The sequence below is a fragment of the Opisthorchis viverrini genome (genome assembly GCF_000715545.1).
Source record: "Opisthorchis viverrini unplaced genomic scaffold opera_v5_610, whole genome shotgun sequence".
In the NCBI taxonomy this organism is placed as follows: domain Eukaryota; kingdom Metazoa; phylum Platyhelminthes; class Trematoda; order Opisthorchiida; family Opisthorchiidae; genus Opisthorchis; species Opisthorchis viverrini.
This window is the reverse complement of record NW_008752258.1, coordinates 57267-80640: the sequence shown is the minus strand read 5'-3', so window position 1 is coordinate 80640 and position 23374 is coordinate 57267. Positions and strand designations below refer to the sequence as shown.

The following is a 23374-nucleotide window of genomic DNA, read 5'->3' as shown; positions in this document are numbered from 1 at the left end:
ATATATATATATATATATATATATATATATATATATATATATATATATATACGAAAACATTGGGGCGGAGCAGACAACACGCACTGTGCAGCAGGCACAGGAGGTTCACAATGCTGCACAACAGTCACTTAGCGTTATTCTTGTAAATGGTGTACAAGGCTTTACGTGATTTAGCCCCACACAGTTTAATCGTTATTTTCGCGACTATGGACCAATGCGCTGCAGAATACAATAATAATTCCTATGAACAACGCAGTTGACAACGGGCAGACGAATAGCCTTCGTTGAGCAGCAGTAAAAACACTACCTGGTTATTGTTTTTACCCGCGTGTTCGTTAACCTTCACGAAAATACCTGGATGTCCGGTACTCAATCGGCGGGTGCCAGACCCAAGTGTTATACCGGTCCCTATACCACCTTATCGTGGTGATTGGGCTTCAGCGCTGCAATGTTGCTGCGGTCTACACTGGAAATTAGATCCTTAAGGTTCAAGCGTCCCAGGCGGGCCAACAGGGAGTATTCAGACGAGGACCTGCGGGAAATTCTATTACGAGGCACCTTGTAGGTAAGGTAGCACTGTCCTGTGCGATAGGGCTGTAAGTTGTTTTGTTCAGACTACAAAGGTGTCTAAATAGAAGCAGGGATGCTGCCTATCGCCAAGAACGGACGGGTTATAAACGTTCAGCTTTAAAAACTGCACACACCGGTCACCCAGCGATTGACGATGACTACCTGTGAATTATCTGGTATCATCGGAAAACAAAAAGAACCTTGTCATGAGCCCGATGCCGCTCTAAACGCAATTACGCTGTGTACCAGGATCAACAGTCAGCGATCCAGGCCTCAGCCCTTCGCTCTCGGGCTAGGCTAGCATGTGGAAGCTACGTGGTTCAGACTATTGAGTCAGTGGCTCTTGTAAGGACCTCTCGAGAAACTGCTAACAAACGATGTCCCGGGTTTCGGGATTTTTAATCAGAGGCCAGGAAGGAGTCCACAAACAAAACCCTACACTCACCCTTTGCTGTTTGTGAACCGAACTTTGAGGTCAAAGGCTCAAGATGGGGTACCTTAACCAAACCCCGTTTGACCTAAGCTATGGAGAAGTATCACTCCCGTTTACAGCTCATTTACCAACGCTTCTCACGTATCCCAACTATGTCCTGATTCGTTTACCTGTCAATCACCTAACATGGCCGTATCGATGAATGTATGTTGTCTCTGTAACACGTGCAACGAGTCTCAGTTCGGCTATGCAACTCAAACCACTCAAGACGAATCCGGATTTCTAGCACATTACTGTTGGGGTGTCTATTGATCATGGTGGTCGTGATAGCTAGGGTTTTGGTGTTGCGCTTTGCCTAAGATTGTTCAGTTAACTGGTTCAACCAAGGTCAATTTGCGTTTGTTGTGCCAGCATACTGTCCGACAGACGGCAACTCCGAGGCTGAGAGGAAGTTTGGCCAGCGAGAGGTGCGGTCAATGTGATTCTGGCAAGCAGTATGAATGGCCAAATCGGCCCAATTAATCCGAAGGAAACCCACCTTGACGGCCGATATGGGGTGAGGCTCACCACACAGATAATGAAGGGCAACTTCAGCTGTGTGCTGATCATCATTCGTTTTTTTCCCTTCAGAAACTCTCAGCAAAGGCTTGTTTCTTAGAGGCCATCGACTGCGGTTCGAATGTGGACTCGGGTTAATCATGTGGCAATCGACTACCGATGGAAAGCTTCGATGCCGGATTATCGTTTATTTCAGACTCCTACCACGGCATTGTGCGGACAGGTACATCATTTTGGGTCCCCTCTACAATATGTCGTTTGTCGAAAAACCATGCATTTCACCAGCCACATCAAGCTGAGTTGTCTGAAAATCTTACAGAACTCAAGGAGCACAATGATGAGTGGTTGGAATAACGACTGGAAAGAAACCGTTCTCAAGTCTTTTGAATTCGTCTGTCCTTAGTCACCTGCACACTTCAGTTACCCCAGTTTCCTGGGGTAATATGGCATCATGATGCTTTTCGATACATGGTGAGAACTCGTTTAAACGAGCTTATAACTGTCGACCGTTTGGTTCTGGAATAAGTTGTTGATCTGTTGACTACTTCTGAAATCAGTTCGAAAATGTACAGTCATTGTGCCACGTCAACCAGAATGACAAACCAGAGCGCGTGATATCCAACACCGTTAAAATCATGAAAACCTAATAATTCGCATCCTCAAATTGCACGCCGTACTTGTGAACACTGGATGCAGAGGGAGTCCCCGATTTTGTAACATGCATGAAGTTTTCTGTCTTTATACGCATGTTCATTTGACCCGCGCGACAGTCCTTGTTATGCGTGCACAGCATTCCTCCAGGTAGCTCATCTTAAGATGAGAAGTCTACCAATTAGGAATTTTCCCATGCGTTCTCCTTGAATATTCCGGGTATATCGTAGGTTCCCATATGACCATGAATCAAGAGTTGTACTAGTATGTTCAATCTTTATGAGAAGTTGCATCATCATCATCATCGACAGTATGACATCAGTGTTCAACACCGATGCTTCACTGCCGTTGGGTCTGACCGGGAGGAGTTCAACATTATGGCGTTAGAACCAGGCGGGGCTTTTCATCGGTCTTTCTAACAGGCTTTAAAACTAAAATCGAAGTCACAACCTACAAGTGGGAGGTGTTGGCTTTCACACTACTACCATTGTTTTGCATGACGATTTATCCTGGAACAACAGATTAAGACGCGATAACCCCGAACATTCACTGAACTCAAACAGTTCACCACTAGGTAACGTTCAAAATCAGAAGAACCTGTGCTCTCAACTTCATTTAAACCTGATTCCAACACGTCATTAGCGTGTAGTAGTAGTTAGGCATTATACGTCTGGGGATGTGAAATATGGTTAATCTTGACAAGCAATGTCCTTCAGAACTGCATGCTTCCATGTCCACTGGACCGCATTAAATCACTTTTGGCTCACCTTTTCAAAAGAACGCGTGGCCCATCGATCAAACTTTTGTACGTTACCTTGAAAACCAGTTGGTAACTTGCCATCGAGCAACTTCCAGAAGAGTCTTTTCGGAATATGGTTCCACATGTCTTCTGCAACTCTGCATCAAGTGTTCACATTCATGATGTATAAGCAGAGGATATAACATCTGCAGTATCCATCGGCAATGGTTTATCGAAGTTGTCAATTTATTCTGACTCTTCTTACGTGTACAGCACTGTAGTTTGGTGCTAGGTCTCCCAATGCGCTAGCTCATATGAACTGTCAGTTCGTATCAGGTTTTCTGGTAACCTGTTCGCTCAGCTCCTTGCTTCAATTTCAAAATTCTGTTTCGTTAGAGGTACCGTTTGTGTTGATGATGAGTTGGGCTTGATCGATTCCGCTCCTTTTTTTCTGGATGGAAGCGGGAGTACACTCCAGTTTTCGTGTATGTATGATGGTATAATTGCTCGTATCACACTGAGGGAGATTGTGCCAACTTTTTGACTCTCCGGATATTTTGCTTACACTGAACAATCCATACTCGGTCTTTTCAGTGGGATCCGTATATATATATATATATATATATATATATATATATCACACTCAGTGTGAGGTTTGCGTTTCACGGTGGGATCTATTTTGTCGTCCAGAACCAGTCACCAACTGAGGTGCTGATCGCCTGTTTTTGGTTCATACGCACCTAGGTTTGGAAAGTCAATCTGTGCTGGAAAATGATATGACAATCTTAGCTAGCTCAGCAGGTTAACTGAATCGGTGGATCTTGACTGCATATCAATTATATTTACAAAGTCTTCGTCAAAGTTTTCCTTTTCCAGCAATTCACTGGAACTTGTGGATAAAACGTTTCACTCTCTGCGACCAATACTGCTCGGATTTTCAGTGGACATTGGCTTAGTGCGGCAACAGGTCGAACATTTGCACGGATGACCAGTTAGTACGTGCTTAGCGCCAGAGGATGCATTTGTCCGAAATTTGATTTACGCGCCATTGGTTCACCATCTCGCCGCGATATGACCACAAAGGGGAAAGCACGGTTGTGTGGCTCAACTTGCGAGCACACGGTAACGTGGGTTGGAATGGTCGATTTAAAGTGAGGATGAGCATGTTAATGCTAGTAATTTAAGCATACGCGTTGTCCAATCCACAGGAGTCCATTAAACTTGCCGAATTAGTTCTAATTACCACAGCAACATGCAAACCACCGTTGCGTACCAGCCCACAATTGACACCCTGTGTGCATTTATGGAGGACATTCAAGAGATCCTATATTCTTACCCCGCATATTGTACATGCGGATTGGTTGTTAACATGATTTCAGAAGCACGTCGCCAATCTGAATGGCATAAAATTATAATGGGACGTGAATGGTTCTCATAGGCATGCGTAACGAAAAACCAGGTGTTACTTTTGGGACGTATTCATCCGCTCAGTAGGATACACTCACATAAACGAGCACCATATGGTGCATTAGGGGTACGTGCGAATTCTCACACATTTGGAGGAAAGAGACATTCGAACAGAACTGAGTGTATTTACTTGGCCATAGTGGGATGACGGACATGACCTCTGACAATGTTTTATCAGCTAACCGAACGCTTTCACTGCACAGTTGTCCCAGTGTCAGGTTGGAGATCGCTAGCATACTGCCCTTAGTGTTCAGTTCAGAAACAAACTGCCTCGTGTAGCAGTTGCTGTGTATGACGCCCAAGCGTACGATGGTCCTCTTACTGTAATCGATTTTTTGTGACAATTCGACGACATATTCCACGCCCTGGTGAGTTGATGCTTTTCCGTCTTCTTACAAGATTTAGATCTGTCAGCACTACCTCGAGTTCATAGCAATCTAGCAGTTCAGTTTAGGTCCATACAACTATTTAGTTTTTTAACCGTCTGTTCAAAACCGATTTGGGAACCTTATGAGAGAACTTACGCACATTTTTAACACTCAACTTACTAGGTCCTGATGGACTGCGTATCACTAGCAGTGTTTCTTTCTCGAACGACGTCCAAAAGGCTAAATATATGGAATCATGGATTCCATTCATGCGAGATTAGAACAAAAACGATACAAACAATCGAGTGGAAATAGTCTTGGGAAAATGCTTGTATAAACTTCTAATTCAGGAACGAATCTGCTTAAGTTCATTATGGAAGCCTACGAACGTCGGTCTCTAAAATACCCCTAGTTCTTTCCATCTCTGAGTTTTACCGAACAGCGGAGTATTTCGTATAAGTGTTGACGAATGGGAAAAGCCTCTGTTTGTTTATTTTAGAAGGAAAGAGTCCAACGTACAAAACACACCAGATTAATAAATAGCATAAAGCCCGACACAGTCGTTTGTTCCCGTGCATGATACTTCTCCAAAGCAGAGCAAATTCTCCCTTGAAGCGAACGGTTTGACTTGGTCCAAAAGGTGTCCGCTTTTTGGGAATTTAAGTGTCTTGATCAATGATCTGAAGGCCTACATTTTATAACACGTGCTGTAGAGATAACCAGAGGAAACAGTACGCGTTTGTTTATGCATCATTGAAATGAATTCGCTAATATTTCGTGCTACAGTAGCGTAGAAGTGAATGTTGAGATCTGTGGGCTAATGGCATCTAGGAATGTTCGAGGAAAAATTGAGCGAAATGTCATAGATACAAAAAACAAGGGCCGGGTACATTATGATTTTCGGGAACGGGGCGGGTACAGGTTAGCCGGATAGATCACGGCTATAGCCTACGTAGTATGTTCTTTGTTCGGCAACTAGGGGAAAATTCTCCAGGGAGTGTTGTTCCGTTCTGCCAGTTGTGATTTCCCTCATATTTTCCACCCCTAGTGATAAACCGATAGTTATTTCGTTGGTTCTGGCTTATTCAGTATTAATGTTTCGTTTTCTATAATTGTGGGACTAATTTACATTTGGTCCTCAAAGGGAGACTGACAGGACCGACAAGAGTCATTGAAGTAGCACGTGAATGGAATTGGGGTTAGAATCGGTCTACAATGGATCCTCTTGATATCGACATACAAACCAGTTCTACCTGAATTCCTGAATCGGTTTTTCCAACTATTGGGGTGATACGAGGAAGGTTTCGTTGCTAAAGGAAGAAAAGGATAAAATATGGTGAAAATCTGATGGGAGCAAAATGAGTTTGTAAGGGTTGTTTCAAGAGGTGCGAAAAGGACGGCAGTCAGCCGTTGGTAAATATTGCCAAGGTTGCTCTCTTAACCTGCTCAACAACAAAGCTGGTGAATTACGGTATCAACAAAGTCATGTAGCTCGATGCAGAATAAATCTATGCTCTGTGAATATGCTGGACTATTGCATGGCTGGGTTCTCTGGATTGAATCCACGGGTACTCGCATTGCATCGACCGAACATTCCAATTGAAGCTGATCGGCCGGGCACACGGTCCAAGTTAACCGAACCAAATCGATGCAAAACATCCAGTCGAGACGGTATTCCGGCTCTAAATGCGTTGATCACTCTTATCTGAAATCAGAGAAATCGAAAAGGACCGATAAAGATCTGTGTTGGTCCTGATATTTGCTCATGCCATTTGAGTGGGATTCAACTAATCGGGAGGGTACAGGCACCATTGCAATCATGTCCGTTTGTCAAGCGTGTGGGGGATACAACGAACACAACTAAAAAGTTATATATTTTGAAGGATAACGTGACAACATGCAATATAGGGCGGATCAGTTCGACAGGAGATATGAATCACGGAGGTCCGTGCGATCACCCGGGGTGCCTACTGACTACGAAAACGAGTAGTTGGAATGCAATGAGATCTAAAGTGTCGTGGCCACAGGCCTCTCGCCATTTCCTGACCAGTCATCATAGTTAAGCAAGCTGAAAGCCATACCAATTGCACTAGTCATTTGCCTATGGTTTCATGACGCGTACATTACAGACTTCACTGACACGAGACGTAGTTTACATCACTCACTGAGGAAGCGTTTCAGGAGCAAAAGAGTAATGAGATATTGACCATGGGAAATAACCAACCTAATCAAAATATTGACCCTTACCGGGAAGGACCCGCATCTTCTAAAGTTCGGTTCAAAATGGACATTCTTCGGTGAAAAAACAGCTGGATTCGTTTGGGAACTCGATACAAGGAATCTCTGTCGTTCAACCAACCATAGTTTTGTATTCCTGGTCTTGGATGAATATAAGATGGGGATATTATTCTGCATTTCACCTATAAAACTGTAAGGATAATCTGGAAAATGAACACTCCACTTCTCGTGTCAAACGGTGCGGCATAAAGGAAAATTGACTGAGCGTCCATTTGAGCTTCAGGGATGACTGAGTCGTATCGGTGGATTGAGGTAATTGCTGGTATCGCACAATGAGCAGTATAATCCAAGACAATACAAACTCTGGATGTGACCGAAGAAATCTATGAAGATTATTTATATACATCTGATTTAGACAAAACTGCCTTTCAGTTTAACGGCGTTGGTGGTGGAGGCGCTGGTGGCTTGCTTGATCGCCTACCACCGGCCAACGATCGACGAGGCGCGGTAGGTCGCTGACCAACAGTGGTTATGGACTCTGTCTGGTACCCGGGATCGGGTGTTGAATAAGCAACAAAATTTTCCGGGCAAGTCTCTTGGTGACCAACCGGTCCTGTTATTCGTTCCGTATCATACTCTCCCACGGCTTTATTTCCCTTTCCTTCATTCGGTGGGATATCTGCTTGTTGTTTATCCATCCCGAATTCAGAGTGGACAAACTCGCACTCGAGCTGATCATTCAAGGGCGAAGTTGTATAAATTCCGTAGTCATTTTGAGTCTGATACACATCGCCATGTTCCATGACCTCTGTATTAATGGACGGTAGCGGGTGGTCCGTAGCAGTATTTTCCTCCGCAGATGTTTGAAAAAGAGCAGTCGCAAAATATTCTTGACGGTTGTTTACTCCGGAATCCTGATGTCCGTGATCTCTCTTGGTAGATAACTCGCCACTCCGACGACTGACAAGACCCTCAGCAGCCTGTTTGTGAAACAAAGCGTCTCTAGAAATAATTTGACGTTGCTGATGTATCAAAGCCGCTACATTTTGCTTATCTCCCTCCACAAAAGGTCTTTGCCTAAAAGCTCGCACGGCCTTAAGCTGAACGACAGAATAGGTTTGATAGTTCATTGTGGTTGAACAGCCATTGAGATTAAGTATTACGATTAGTTGTCGAACCGTTTGGCATCATTAGAGTCGCCGTACACCAAAGAACACACGTACAAATAATGTTTGCGGGGAAAGAAAGTAATCACAAAATTGAAGATGTAGCGATTAACGAACGAGCACGATAGATCAGGCACAATAAATAGACAGTCAGTGCATAGAATAAAACGATTAGATGTGGCGGAGGAAAGCAGCGAGTTCCATCACACAAAGCAGGTATGTTGAATAAGAGATAGCACAACACCGATTGATAAGCAAAGCAGTCAGCAACGGAGGCGTGAAAGGAAGAGGGAATAGACACACAGGGTTAATGTGGCGCATTCAGCGGAGTTAAAAGCACCTATCTGATAAAAATATTAAGATGAAGGCGAACGAGATCCACTTATTGTTTCCTAGTCGATTCTCGGCACTCTTTTCCTGTGTTAATAGGCGAGAACTGTTTCGGTGGCTTTTATTCAAATACAATAGCGTATTCAGAATAGAATGGAGAGCAATAAACAAGAATAGGTTAATTACTGTTTACAGACAAGTAAGCGAAGTGAAAGGAACTTAAAAGTTTCCAATTAACCGAGTTTGATCTCCTTTAGGTTGTTCGCTTTCAGGTTAACCCGAACTGATATACAGACCGCCGGGCGGATAACTAGCGATTGACATGCACTGCCTGACTTTGAATAATTTTGAATACTTTTGTTCTATTCAATTTTTGTTATGCCTGTTATACTGTGTTGCATTTTGGCAGCATTATGAAAAGTGTGTGCTGTCGAACCTTATGCTGTTTTTCTGATAATTGCGACTAAGTTAAATGGAAGATGCCGACGTCACCTAACGACTAAGTGAGCTTTGCTTCAAGAATATTTCATATGACTTTGGATCTCTGACAAGCCTAAGTGGAGGGAGGATGTAATCCTGTATCGACGCTTCTACCAACTTGTTGTTCCACACTGGACCAACCGAATTAATGTTGAACCACTATGAGCTGCTCATCCGACGGGTTCGACAGTTCTCCTAATCTTCTTGAGATTTCTGTGACCCGTGGGACGTGAACAGCTGCTTAAGACTTCGTTTGTGTCTAGTTACATAGTGGCGTGCGACGCGTTCACAAGCTTTCGTTTTCCGGCGCGCGCACTGTCACTGTCCTTCTCTCGTTCCCTCCATCTTTTTTCTTCCCAAACGAGTATGTTTTGCGCACCGGCTCAGATGCATCGACCGAATTAGGGTTTGAAAACATGTTGGTATGTGTGTATGTTTTGTGTGTTAACCTGTACGTTGGGTTGAATGAACAGAGGTCGGTGTGTTCCCCGCTGGATTGTTGCACTTATAAAGTTTCACTAACGCTAACCAACAACTTTGCTCCCGTTATGGTAAAAATCAATAAGCAGGCGTGGTACTATAATGGATGATCCGTTTATTAAATTCACTCATTTTCTTTGTCACAATACTTAAATATAGGCAAGTGGCTTACCATACAGTAAAAGTTTGTTGACCGACACGTGTCACGCCAACCAGATTGTGAGAGCAACAAGACAGAATGTGTCAGTATGTGTGTGCGTGTGTGGATGAGAACTTAGATGCGTGATCAGTTCAAAGCTACAAAAAATATCTCACATCGTTCCTTATCCAAGCTAGTATACAGTCACACGCATTCGTGCATACCGGTACTAGGGTAGACAACCAAACCCGGTAGCTTGGCAGATAGTTATATATATATGTATATATATGGGTTCAAGAGGACTTGCCAAAGTGTAGGGTTGTAACTCAGAAGAGTAAAATCACACAAATCAATTGGTTACTAACATACTAGAGTAGTTTGGTCTGAAGGAAAACATCGTTTTCAGAACTGCGTGTAGCTGCTAGGATAATGCAAGAGATGAGAAAATGTTTTGGGGAGGAAGGATAGAAGGATGGGCGAAAAGTTCAAGACGGATTGCCGTCAGAAAAATGGGAGTAAATGAACCGATAAACGGATGAACACAGAACAACAGTATTCCACGTCTGAAGCTCATTCTCACACTAAATTTTCCCTCACCAATTTGGTCAGTATACATGTTAAAACTAAATACCTAGGTAAGGGAACATACAACACCATAAGAAATGAATACATCTTTTCGAGTGTGGGGAGAGGCAGGGTAATTTTTCATCTTGCCTCTGAAACCGGTAAGCAGACCCCTGCAACACTGAACGAACCAAAGAGTGAATACTATTGGAGTTTTTCAGTGAAATCTACAGAACTGGTTGAAAGTTTTATGAGAAGAGCAGAGGATAATATCTTTCCGATCGGAGAAAAGGTGTTAGTGGATTTTGTCTCTAAAAAAATCATTCATCTCTCGGTTACGTTGTTGGTGTGTTTAACGTGAGTCCGGTTCTTCTACCTCTTCATCCTCTTCGGGTAAATCTTGGGTCCGTGCACGATAAAGTGCACCTGGTTGTTGCGTAGACTCTTGCATTGTCGTACTCTGACGTCTTGCGGCCAAGACAAGAGGATGGACCATGCCCTCTGTATTAATCTGACTCAGTGTAAATCGTCGGACACGACCCATCCATTCGTCTGTACGCGTATCTAAACTAGGTTCTCGGGCCGCCTGAAGTGAGACATGGCACAAAGATAATCAGCCCCAGTCGAGGTAGTGTTTCATGCGTACAACGAAAAAATTAGGTAGTTTCGTAGTGGCCGGGGAGCAGTCACATGCAGGTAATGTACCAGTTGCCATTCGGTCCAACCAGATTGAGTGCGCAAACACAACCATTCACACGCAGCATACGACCGGGTCCATAGAAATACGGTATATAAGGGGTAGTACAAGCAGGCAGGATACGACGAAGGGCAAATGGCATAGTTGGAGGATCATTTTTGAAGGGTGAATATGAAAGGTGTATCGAACAGAGCATTGGAATGCATGTCGGTAGTGTAGTTTGGTTAAGTTGAGTGGGGTAAGTTGGTTTCAGTAGGCAAGTGTGCAGCAACCGCCAGTCGATAAGAGGGGAAAAGATCAGTGTGTGGGGTTTTCGGGCGTATGTATGTGTAGAGATGATTTGACGTGAGTTGCGAAAATGCAAGAAAAAACAATAATGTATAAACGGGAAAATAGAACATACAAGAGGGTGCATTTAGGGTTTAAGAGAGTAAAGGAGAGAAGAGACAAAGACAGAGCGTTATTATTATCGAACGTATCTGTGCACTGATAAATATATCAACACTCGTTCTGGATTACTTATAAACTTCGAGGGGTTCTATGTCAGCAACATAGGTGGTGGAAGTTGTCTGACAACAATATGAGCACATTGACAGGGTACAGAACAACGACAGAATAAACAGCGTGAGTCTCCTGTTTAATTCGGTCGCCTCAACTTTCACAGCGTAGATTTTAAACCCGTTCCACCCGTGGTTAGGCATAAGTGATCAAAGAAATTCGCGAAGTTTTCCGTATGATTATCTTCTGGCCTGCAAATTCCGGACATACTTGGACTTCACGATCAAGACGATGGACTGCTTTAACCAAACAGGTGCTGTCTCAGACGAATTGAACTACTGGTTTTCTTTCACAATTTCTTTCGCTTATTCAAATACAGTGTGAATTTATTCGTATTTCTGAACTTGTAGAGAACCTCTAGTGATTGATGTGCTCTGGGGCCGCAAGTAGACAAATAGGCCAAAAAACTTCCACCATGGGCTACGCTAGAGTGATTGACAACATTGCGTTGGTGCATCTACGAGGGTTCAGCTAACTGAACATTCGTGAAATCAGTATTCGTTGCTTATCAGACTAATACACTTGAACCGGACTCTGTTGAATGCCATCCTCATGTTGTAGCTTAGCGTGCCTCCATGGCATTCTTCAATGTCATTGCGTACAGCGAATTAATCTTTTTACAAAAAAACTGTATGACTTCGTCGTAATCTGGTCGTCTACAGATTCTTGGGAACAAGTAAATCGGCCCTTCCAGCTGAAACCGGGACGGCTTTCATGTTCACTTGCCTCAAATTAACGCTCGAACACTTTGTAAGGCAATCCAATACATATAAGCTCAGAGCAAATCTTCAGTATACTGTGGAGGTCTTAGCTTTATCAAAAAATGTTGGAGACCAGTGCTCTAAGATTGTGATAATAATGGGGATAATAAATTTCCGTACCATCATAATTAAGGAGTTTTTATTCGTTCTCCTAACTACTTTCCTCAGAATATCAGTGGAGTTAAATTGTATTTCTTGCACTAATTTTGAAGTATTTTCATCTAGTTGAGAATGTCCAGCAGCCGCTGTCGAACATGACGAGCTGTGATTTTTCTCGCAGGCTAACTTTCACATAAAAGCTTGTAGTATCCCCATCATGTTAACCTAATCAGAAACCCCACTACGCTGTTATTTGAGTATACAGAAGTTCATCGAAGGCGACTAGAAACAGGGAAACAGTAAGAAAAACGGATCAAATGGATGTCTGACTGCCGCACGCGGATGTGCTCTCTGAGGAAAATCACCTTCCGCGTTTGCCACCTCACATCGAATGATTAGGTGGTTCGTTTGTAAGTGACATACGTGAGTTATTGTGTTATCACAATGTTACAACAGTTGGTGTTAAAATCACCACAATGATTCACTTGCAATATTGTCTTTCTTTCCACTCTGATTAGTGTAACATAATGATTTGTCCCCCTCCAGAGTGTTGACTCAGGTGTCAATAAGACTGCAATATTCCTTTGGGCAAAGTGGAAGAAGCCCAAAGAAAATAGTCCTTAGAAAGGTTAAGAGTTTGAAAACAGGAGGTCTGTAGTTAATGTTCTGTTGTTCGCTCAGAGACCTAGATTCACTCACACATACGGTTAAATTATACAAGACAATATTTAGACTTTTCACTGAGCCAACAAGAGATGCGAAGTACATTATATGTATAAAAATGTGTCACAGAATTTATGAGTAAATCATCATACGATTGAGAAACGCTAAGGAATCCGAGTTCCACAATTTAAGAATATTTTCAGTCTTAATCTGGTTTAATGGTCTAATGGCCATTTGATTCAGATGACAACGCCGTGGGAAATTGTCAAAAAGGTTTTATTATGGCATTTGTCGGATTCCACATGGGATAGATTATTGCCGTATCACACGAGAGAGACTCTAGTCCCTTGGTTTAGCTAACCTATGTCTTTTTATCAAGTATAAATACAGACTGCGTAAACACGACCGGGTTTGAGCACAAATAAGTCATTTTCCCCCTCCGATCCCCAGAGTTGCAGAATAACGTCCAAGGGCTGACAATTTTGCATGACCCATGGAGGTTTTGAGAACACACCTTAGAGAAAATGCTTAAATCAGTAAAAACCCACCTGAGTTTGCAATCGTGAAAGACCCCGGATCCACAATATTTGTCCCGTATTTTTCAGTTCCGATCCGGTCAAATTTTCGTGTTCCTCATCCTCGTCTTCTTCTTCCTCTTCTGGTGCTGAAGCTGGATAGATTGCTCCCAATCCGCGAGCTACCACATTGGCCGCTTTGGCTACAAATCCTGTGCTTGGACGATGTCCCAGACCACCATCAGCCATGGGGGGTCCGCCGGCCTCAGCGTCCATCAGACCAGTAGTTTCTGGTGCATTCACATCAGTCACTGGCACTAGCGTCACACGCCTTCCCTTAGGAGGCTTGCGAGTGCGTTTGGGTATGATTGATGATGGAATGGTTGTAATAACCTGGAGAAATGAAGAGGGAATCTGTGGTTAATTCCTTTTTGAAGGAGACAGCTCTCTACAGTGGACAACAGTGGTGGATTTGTTGTTTCAGAGATAAGTATTGTGCAATCTAATAGCAAACCAAGGAAGGTCCAGTAAGTTAGAATAAAGAAAAGTGATCCCTAGCAAGAAGACATCAGCTCGATGGCGACATCTAATAGATGTGTTCAAACAAAAATGATGCCCCACCGGCAGACTAGGTCTGTAGCACTTGCATCTGCAACAAACTTTCCATTAGCCCAATGAACGAATAGCTAGTGCCTTGAAGAATCCAACCTACCATTGACGTTGCATAGCCAGCTCAGAGACAGTTTTAAGTTCCTTGGTCTGTAATTGAGAAATCGATACCCCATCGACTAAGAGGCTATTTTACCTAAAAGCTATGCACTGGGAAAGACTAATAAAAGTGTATCCGCTAATAGTACCCGCGAGTAAGTGATAGCTTCATACAGTCGTAGGTATAGTTGTCTTGTTTGTTACAGATCAGAGTTGAACTAAAACATTGCTGTTTTGCGGATGCTATTGTCAATTCAGGATGAAGTGAAAATCCTTATTCGAGAAGGATTTGAGCCGAAACTCTGGAACTCCACCAGTGTCAATAATTCGGCAAGGACACACTTTTCCAAACCTATTTATTTTGAAGAGGAATGAACTGGAGGACAGGGTTGCCTTTCCATGCAATTTTATAATTAGGCAATGAAACTTGAGGGTTGCATGGGTTTCTATTTCACACTGTATGGGAGTGTAGCTGGCCATTTAAGTGAACCATTTCTGATTGCTACATACCCCCTTTGCGCGGAAGTACTTAGTTAAGGTTCACTTGAATACATGGACGACGAACGGCGTTAGTCGTGGACAAATTGACTCACCTGACCCCAAACAAGAGAGCCGATCCCGAAAAACAGACACCACAGCCAATGTTCTAAAGGCAACGGAGCTGTGCTAAATGCGTATCCGCCGAACTGCACGATGATCACCTGAAAGTAAAAGCACGAACATTAGCCAAAATCAACCAATGCAGCTGTATTGAGTGACACAAAGCTTGGGTCAAACGAAGGCGGTGAAAATATTTCAACAATAATCCATGACATGTTTGCTCCTTCAAAACTCTTCAATATTTCTAACCTTTGGGGCCATTAAAATGTAAATCCAGCTCATAGTACCCTTATATCTGAAGTAAAAGGTCACTTCAAACCCTGAAATACCAATTGGGTAAATGTAGGCAATATGTCGAAATCGGATTGGTGAAACTAACAAGGCATCATTCATTCTATCTTGAAACATTGAGGGAATCTTGGTTAACATTCCACGCGGTTCAGAAAAGTCAAGAAAAATGTCACAGCGGAACAGTGTCTGTTCAAATCGACATCCGATATCTTACGGAGTTTGAAATGCATTGGCTGTTGCACGGTTTTCCCGTCTCTTCGAGTGGGATGTCCCTTGTTTACTACTTGGTACGCGGCAATTTTTTCGGCTGCATCTATGCGCTTTATGCTAGCCTGCCCAATAACACTAGTGAATATGAAAAAATGTGACAATCTATTTATGAAGGTTAGCTTCAACCACTGTTGCACAACACGGAGGTGTGAAATATATATAACGGAAACCAACTGATTGGAACCGAGGCCTGTTTTCACTTTAGAATTAGAAGAAAATCTTCCCTGAAAGTACATAAAAAGGCTTGGACTTGATACACGGGAAGTCTCAGGTATGCGTTGAACTGCACCACTGTTGAAGTTCAAACACCAGAAGCCGTGAAGTTGAAAATCAATTTCTGAAGCTTCTAAATGATCATCCTCCATTTAACCATTTAACCACTTCATGTCTTTTGTGGTCAGAAAAGCAGTTTGAGTAAGCGAATCGCTACCCATTGTGTAATTCGTTTCTTGCTGAAGGTAAGTGATTTATACGAATTTCCATAAGGTCTTAGAGTAAATCCCACTCGAACTTGCACCATTCAGTCCATTATTGTTAACAACAGACAATGTCACATTTTAATGGTATTAAGGGTGGTATTAAGGCCCACACAACCCTGATAAATCGTTACATGCTACTTTACCAGGACGGACTCGAGCCTAAGGAATGTGATTCGGACAAGTCATATTACAGAGTCAAAGGTGCCACTACTTTAGATCCGGCACATTGGTTGTCAACTATAAGAGGTCTTGTGGGGCTAGATGCGTTGCCCACGTTCAGGTTCCAACACGTCTATGATACTGAGTGTATGTAACTTTTTAATCCACGGAATATTTTGCGTGTATTATATACAGGTCAATGCATTCCTTTGATTTGATTATATCCCCTCGATAGGATCTACCGAATGACCAGTCACCCTTGTCTGTTGAGTGAGTGCATATCTTCTTGCGCTTCGCCGGTGTGTACTTCGGTTCATCTCCTTCGTGTCAACAGCAAGATATTCCGATAGTCGCTACGGATCCACTGGGGTGGTCCAAGGTGATAAGCGAATCCGTTTGCAGTGTATTCATGCGCGGTCAACGGTTTTCCGCCTGCTTAGCGTTGTATAAATGTAGTTTTTGAGGATTATCGTTTGTCGACACATTCGTACAATCAGCCATCTAGCGTTCTATTAGAATACATTCTGGTGCAGTTCGTGGGCCATAAAACAGTTGTACAAAAGGCCTGATGATCCCAGTTTAATCAGGAATGAAAATAACGGCTTAGATATGACTAAATGACTGAAAATGGTTTGGCTTATCACGTGAATCTTACAGGGTGAGGATTGTTTATTTGAGTTTGTCCAGTTATCTTTCGGACTAATCGGCTCCTCGTGATCTTACTACTGATGAAGGAAGTTCAAGTTTATTTCTTCTGAGCGAGTTAGACTGAGTAGAACTGTCTTGTTCTGGACCGCATGCGACAAGATCAAAATGCTTCTCTCAAAAAAAGACTTTGCTTAGCGTGGATTTTTTCGAACTGAAGCCAGTGGTGCGATTAATCAAGTGAATGGGACATTATATCCGTTTCCTCTCAAAAACCAAGGGAGATACACTATTGTTTGTTGGCCTCAATTTTGCAAACGGCTCGATTTTGTAAATCTCAGGGTTATCGGACTCCAGTGCGACAGCGAGTGGAAGGCTGACAGCTTAAGCACCATGGATGGTTGTTTGTTTGTTCTCGGAGCTAGGCAATTCTTTTTCACATGTTTCTTCACTAATGGGGAAACTGCTGTAAAATGGAACCCGGCGGTTTCTCAACGGTGCACCAATCACTCTCAGATTTGGACACAATTTGTGAAAAACAGGGACCGTCAATTTGAACCATTCATTTACAGGAGTGAGTAATTTTTTGGTTGAAGAAAAGCGTTCAGTGCGATGGATCATCTTACATTTTGGTGTGAGATTGGGTAGTGTCCTCTAAGTCCCTGGGTTTCGTCTTCCTACAGTAACATTTATTCGAAGAATGAAAAAAAGATATCCATAGATCCCTTAGTAACATAACATATGGCCGTCGGTAATCATCATCACCGACATCAAAGACAGCAACATCAGTGTTGACACTGATGCCTCACTGCTGTACAGCCATAAGGTTCGTCTAATTATATATGTTTACACAATATATATTATACATTATTATTACTATTATTACATTATTATATATATATATTATATAATANATTATAATTATATTATATTGTGTTATATTAATGTATATATATATATATATTACAAGCCCTAGAAGAGAAAAAGACTGGGTGAGGGAAGGGACTCACTGCTGGCCTATGTCAAACATTATGAGGTGCCCACACCTCCAAACGCTCAATCAGACAATATGGAGACTGTTAGCCCTATTAGCCGCCTTTTCTTACAGCGTCTCCAACCAAACACAGGCGGTGTCACGTGCCGTCGGTTAAGCGTTGCTCAATAGTACGACCGGGATGTGGCTGACTTTGCCACTAGCTGAAGTGACCATATCGAGTTATATGATAGCGGGTCACCTGAATCTCCGAAGAAATATTGGTGTAAATGAAATTGATCGAGCTCTGTGCAATAAACGATAGATTCGACTGTCACAACATTGGTTTATATTTCAAGACGAGAGTTATTCCACCTGACTGATTATGAGGGACATTTTAACAAAAATAGGCTACGTTTTTCTAGTTAAAAACCGGTTCAATGAGAGAACAATGCGAATCTGTTATTATATTGTAGGTTATACAAGAAAGTTATGACGGATCAATAAAACCTGGTATTTGGGACTCCCATAATCAAATGAGGAAACGAGTAACGCTCCAACATTTTTCTTGGCAACTACGAAGCCCAGTTGAGTAGATATTTTAGGATGTTATGCAACTCACTTTTGTGGGCAGAAGAACTAGATAACTATGCTTTCAATGCTGGGACCGCTGTGTCTCTCTTAGAAGGAATATGTTTACGTGCATAGAAAGGGATACTTTTGATGACTAGGTAAACAGACGCAAGTCGGTATTTGTTTGCATACTTGTTTGTTTCTTATGTCACGGCATATGTTTATCGTCACGCAGAGCTGATTGACGACCACTGAGGAGGTGGTAGGCAAGGTTAGCGATTGCAAGTATTGACCAGCAGATCATCTAGTTCGTGGCGGCAAGTTCACAAAAAATAACCTATTTTTGTATTACAGATTTCGTGAACCAGCGGCAAAGGAGACATTTTGACTGTGATTAGCTCTGAGAAAACGGTGTAGTTCAATCAGCTCCGTCAACGGTGAAAAGGTAAACGCCACCCGATGAGAATCCCGTTAGCTATCTTGACGGAAAACAGTAGCTACGCTGGGATTCACCGCTCATGTATCTTATTTCCAAACATGTCAGATGTTCGGGCAATGAATTGAGTGTTTGTAGCGAAGGATTTGGAACTGGAGAAGTCCGGGCACACAAATTTTGGACTCACCTGGAGAAAGAATGTTGCCACCCAGATAATAAGAAAAAGAATATTGTTCATCAACCCGGAAAATATATTGCGTTGGCCATGTATCTTCCTTGCGTTAATTTCGTTGAACAAGGTCATCATAACGAAGGTGTTGAAGATCACCGTGAAATGTTCTGTTGGGCGGTTAATACCTTTCTCACTGAGACCACGCCCACTTTCCACGTCCAAAATTTGTTCACCTGGTAAGGTGAAGAATGCAGATTCAAATGAAATTCAATACAATCAGGGTGGGTAGACCACGTGGAAATATAGGGCAATTTTTAAGTCGAGATTATACTTGATTTAACTCCTGAAGATGCTAAGTGGGTTGGAAATAATATAGTGTATTTTCAACCAGGTTGCTGTGTACCTCTAACTACGGTACGCCGAACAGCGAAATAACAGAGCTGAGCCATCATTCTCAGTCACAAGGACAATTTTACAACAGTTTTCCGTGCATTACTACTAACTTGATAAGGCAAGAACGTTTTGGCGTAAAACTCTGGAATATTCATGTTCTGAACCAGTCGCATCTCCACTTCCTGTGTCTGGATTGGGCTTGGGTGAGTTAGCAGTCTCCCTTGTTATGAATCCAAATAAAACTAGATACTGAACAAGCGCCAAAGGTTGTATTTAGGAGGAGCAGTGGAGTCACCTTCCGTTTACTTGGATTTGTTACCAACTTTCTTTCTAGATAGACGGTTAAATGTCGCAGCGAATTGGCAGTAGTCAATAAAAGACGATGTCCTGGGTGGGACAGTATTGAAATAAAAAACCAAGTCCAGACGCCCGGGGTATCTTCAGTGGCGTATAGGTCTAAGGACAAAGATCGATCAATGTAGTCGATGGTCTCCAGCCTCTGTATTAGTTCCAGCTATAGATTCCTCGTTTTGTATACAGGAGGGAGTGCTGATGCTCTTCATTCCAGGAGTGGCTATATTAAGGTTGGAATAAATCTTCACACCGTGTCCACCATCCGATATGTAAACCTACGCCTCACTGCTCATAACAAACAGTAACCCCCAGTGATACTGACACTTCTTTTGATGCTTGTGAAGTCGAGTTGGTCACTTCAGATCTTGGAGGATATCAACCATTCGTTACGACTTGATATCATCGGTGAAGAACAGATATGGTGAGCTCACCAACTGAGATATCCTGTTAATATACTTATCTTTCGTGGGATGTCAATTATCAGAGCAAGCGGTGGTGAATGGAATCTGCCGACCTTAGCAGTATTCTTTTAGCACCAAAAAAGAGGTGTTGATTCACTCGGTCAAAAGCGCTAATAAAATTGAGGAAGAAGAGTCTACTCAACTCTGGCTACAGAAAGCTTCGTGTAAAGTAATTCGCAATGAGGATCCATGCTGAGCATCAGAAAGAAAATTGCCGGATTTATATGGTTTACCAGCCCAGGCAAGATACAGTTCCAATTAGTTTGATGACTGTCAGTCTAAAGCTAATCTGTGTGTAAGTTAACGACCGCCATTTGGCACCACTTCCCTAGTGTCTAAATTTTAGTCGCGGGGAACAATGCCTGCTTTAAGCGTGGACATTACCGATAGAGGTCCTGTCGATACCGTTGTAACATGGTAAAGAATGAGCACACTGCTAAAATTGTTAGAAATCTAATCTTGCATATATCTATTGATGCACCCAGACAATCGCACCACGTTTAGACTGAGAAATGTGTGTGGACTGGTCCAACCGGAATACTCAAAGTTCAAGCATTTCGTTGATAAAGGGCAATATTACTTGACAGTGTTGAGTATTACAAACATCTTTGGACTCTTAATTTTATATGCTGCATATTTTAGTTCGTACTTAGGATGTGGAGTTAACCGAACATATTTTCGCGGTTAGCTGTAAATTAATCAACGAAACGAAAACAGGATTCCGAATCGCAGAGTTACTAATCAGACGATGAAGAGTAACTAAGGTAAGGTAAGAATGGCGTTTGTTGGTGGCTAGCCGATCGGTGGCAAGTTCAATCTGCTCGGTCGGTTTAATCGCTCCAGAGCACACAGAATCGAAGTCAGTAGTCAGATGGCAATCAGCCCGCTCGCGTTCACAGCCAACTGCTGAAATACTTTCGATCACTTGGAACTACACAGGTTGTGCTGAATATACATGAAACGGAGTGATTGGTGGCCTGTTTTCCTTAAATGACCCAACACTACGCTGTCGCCTGACCTCTCAGTCACCAGTAGGTGGGATTCCAGAAAGAGATCTACGACTCTTGTGACAAGCACCACATCGTATGATAAACACAGTTTGCGGAGCACGGAGTAGATAAGTCACGGACAGACTGAGGGAGTCGTCTTTAAGATTAATTATGAAGGTTGATGAGCCATAGGACGATAAGTATAGTACAGCGGTGTTAAATGTTCAGGATTGCTGTTTGGTCTGGTTTAGAATATTAGTGAGAAAATCCTGTTGGCCGTATTGGAAAGACAACTAACTAAAATTCATTTGTGTTAAATGTCGACGTAACTGCTAAATTTGGTGTCCTGGCAAGTTCATTTAGCGGAAGAGGTTGCAAGTTTGAGAGATAGGCCAACTTCATGGGCCACCTAGGGTGGCTAAGGTTAGTGCACCGAGTGGATTGTGTGACTTACCAAACCACAGTAGGTAGAATATCACCGCTAGCTGGTACAAAGCTTGGCCAACGATGTTCTTTATCATGGTTCGGCCAATAATCGGTTTTGATCGTCCATACGGGGCGCGTTCTAGCAATTCTTCTGTTGGTAATTCTGTTGCCAAGGCGAGTGAAGCCAATGTGTCCATAATAAGATTGACCCATAGCATCTGGACTGCCTTCAGTGGACTGTCCTGTAGGAATAGGAATGCTCGATAAATTGAATATTGCTGTCGAGCGGGAATCAGATTATGCAGTGTACGCAAAAGAAGTTGCGATAACGCCGACTTTTCAGTTTGTATTAAGTCTAATGGAGTAGTCAATCCTGATTTCCTGCCTTTGCCAAGGAGGACGTGCAGTCATACACACTGAGAATTTGTCCTACAGACTCATGGCTTCTGATGAAGTTGAAATGAATAAATATTTGCAAAAGCACCTAAAAATTGCCTTCGAAAACTTAATGCGAACAAAAGGACTGAGAAGGCCAAGGTAGATTGTGGTGTTGCCAAATTGGAGGCTGATGTTCACACGACATGCTTTATCACACCGTGTTAGCTCACACAGTTCCTAAAGCGGTGAGTGTAAGGATTAAAGAGTGCGGTTTTGTATCCTAGATAGATAGGTGTTTTTAACTAAAGTACTGGATAGGATTAAAGAGTGCGGTTTTGTAACCTAGATAGGTGTTTTTAACTAAAGTACTGGATTTCAGCGACGACATTGCAATAGTGCCGCGGCACACGGATCTACAGACTTTAGGGTCCTCAAAACATGGTGTGACTAACAAGGGCTTTTCGTGAACTAAAAGTTATTATTCGAAGACCATGGAGAAACAAATTTGCTAACTTGATACAGAAATGCGTGCCAAGATTACTCCAAATGTTACGGCTCCACACCTTCGTCCCATAATTTTAGCTTATCGAGTAGAGCGTGTCCTTATATAAAGATACGTCAGCTAGAAATTTTTACAACTTACAACAAACTAATGAACTTGTGCAAGCTAGTTTCTGAATATCAGGATGATTTTGAGCGCCACTACTTACTTCCTGGCTAGTGGTTAGATATGATCTTGCACGGTTTAGCGATAAGTGATTATGCAGTTCAAAATAATACGCCACTTACGGTGATGAAGCAAGCCCCAACGAATGCCACGATAATGGCGACCATGTTCACGGTCAGCTGGAATTGCAAGAACTTTGAAATCGAGTCGTATACATTTCGGCCCCACATAACGGCCTTTACGATACTGGTAAAGTTGTCGTCTGTGAGTATAATGTCGGACGCTTCTTTAGCAACATCAGTTCCAGCAATCCCCATGGCGAATCCAACGTCAGCCTTTTTCAGAGCTGGTCCGTCATTTGTTCCATCACCCGTTACAGCCACGACCTCCCGACGCGTTGTCATGTGGCTATCAATAATCCCACTAACCAGAGTGTATTTGTCTTGCGGAGATGATCTGGCGAGTACACGTAGCTGTGGCCAAACCTGGTCTATCAAATCTTGGCGCACACGATTTGTTTTTGGATCTCGTACACGATTGTTAAATTCTTTGCCTTCGAGCACAATATAGTTTTCTCCTGGTTTTAATATGCCACATTTGAGAGCGATAGAACGTGCTGTGTTGATATTGTCGCCAGTCACCATCCGAACAGTTATACCAGCTCGCTGACATTTACGGATTGCAGCCGGTACCTCAGGTCTAACGGGATCTTCAATTCCAACGACGCCGATGCACGTTAAGTCTGCAACAATGTTGTCTTCGTCATCCAGGTCGGGCAGCTGACCCCGACTTAGTTGAAACTCGTTGCGCTCCGGATCAATGCCTATGGACCAAACGAAAACATTATATATATATATATATATATATATATATACACAAACAGACGAACTTTATGTGTGTACGGGAGAGAAGAATCAGTGCCAA

General features: G+C 42.7%; 3 protein-coding genes across 3 annotated transcripts in view; 1 reads left to right on the top strand and 2 right to left on the bottom strand.

Moving 5' to 3' along the window:
• T265_11813 (hypothetical protein) overlaps window positions 1-5057 on the bottom strand; it is a gene marked incomplete at both ends in the record, with an annotated part of 33328 nt that extends 28271 nt beyond the window's left edge. Inside the window, 2 exons of the mRNA XM_009178587.1 lie at window positions 4288-4345; window positions 4967-5057. Of these exons, the coding sequence (XP_009176851.1) occupies window positions 4288-4345; window positions 4967-5057 (149 nt within the window). The remainder of the gene's footprint in view (window positions 1-4287; window positions 4346-4966) is intronic.
• T265_15553 (hypothetical protein) overlaps window positions 1-7531 on the top strand; it is a gene marked incomplete at both ends in the record, with an annotated part of 33856 nt that extends 26325 nt beyond the window's left edge. Inside the window, one exon of the mRNA XM_009178586.1 lies at window positions 7457-7531. Within this exon, the coding sequence (XP_009176850.1) occupies window positions 7457-7531 (75 nt within the window). The remainder of the gene's footprint in view (window positions 1-7456) is intronic.
• T265_15552 (hypothetical protein) overlaps window positions 5338-23374 on the bottom strand; it is a gene marked incomplete at both ends in the record, with an annotated part of 71098 nt that continues 53061 nt past the window's right edge. The window contains 7 exons of the mRNA XM_009178585.1: window positions 5338-6491; window positions 10560-10769; window positions 13510-13869; window positions 14778-14885; window positions 18798-19015; window positions 21434-21647; window positions 22573-23273. Coding sequence (XP_009176849.1) covers window positions 6318-6491; window positions 10560-10769; window positions 13510-13869; window positions 14778-14885; window positions 18798-19015; window positions 21434-21647; window positions 22573-23273 — 1985 coding nt within the window. The remainder of the gene's footprint in view (window positions 6492-10559; window positions 10770-13509; window positions 13870-14777; window positions 14886-18797; window positions 19016-21433; window positions 21648-22572; window positions 23274-23374) is intronic.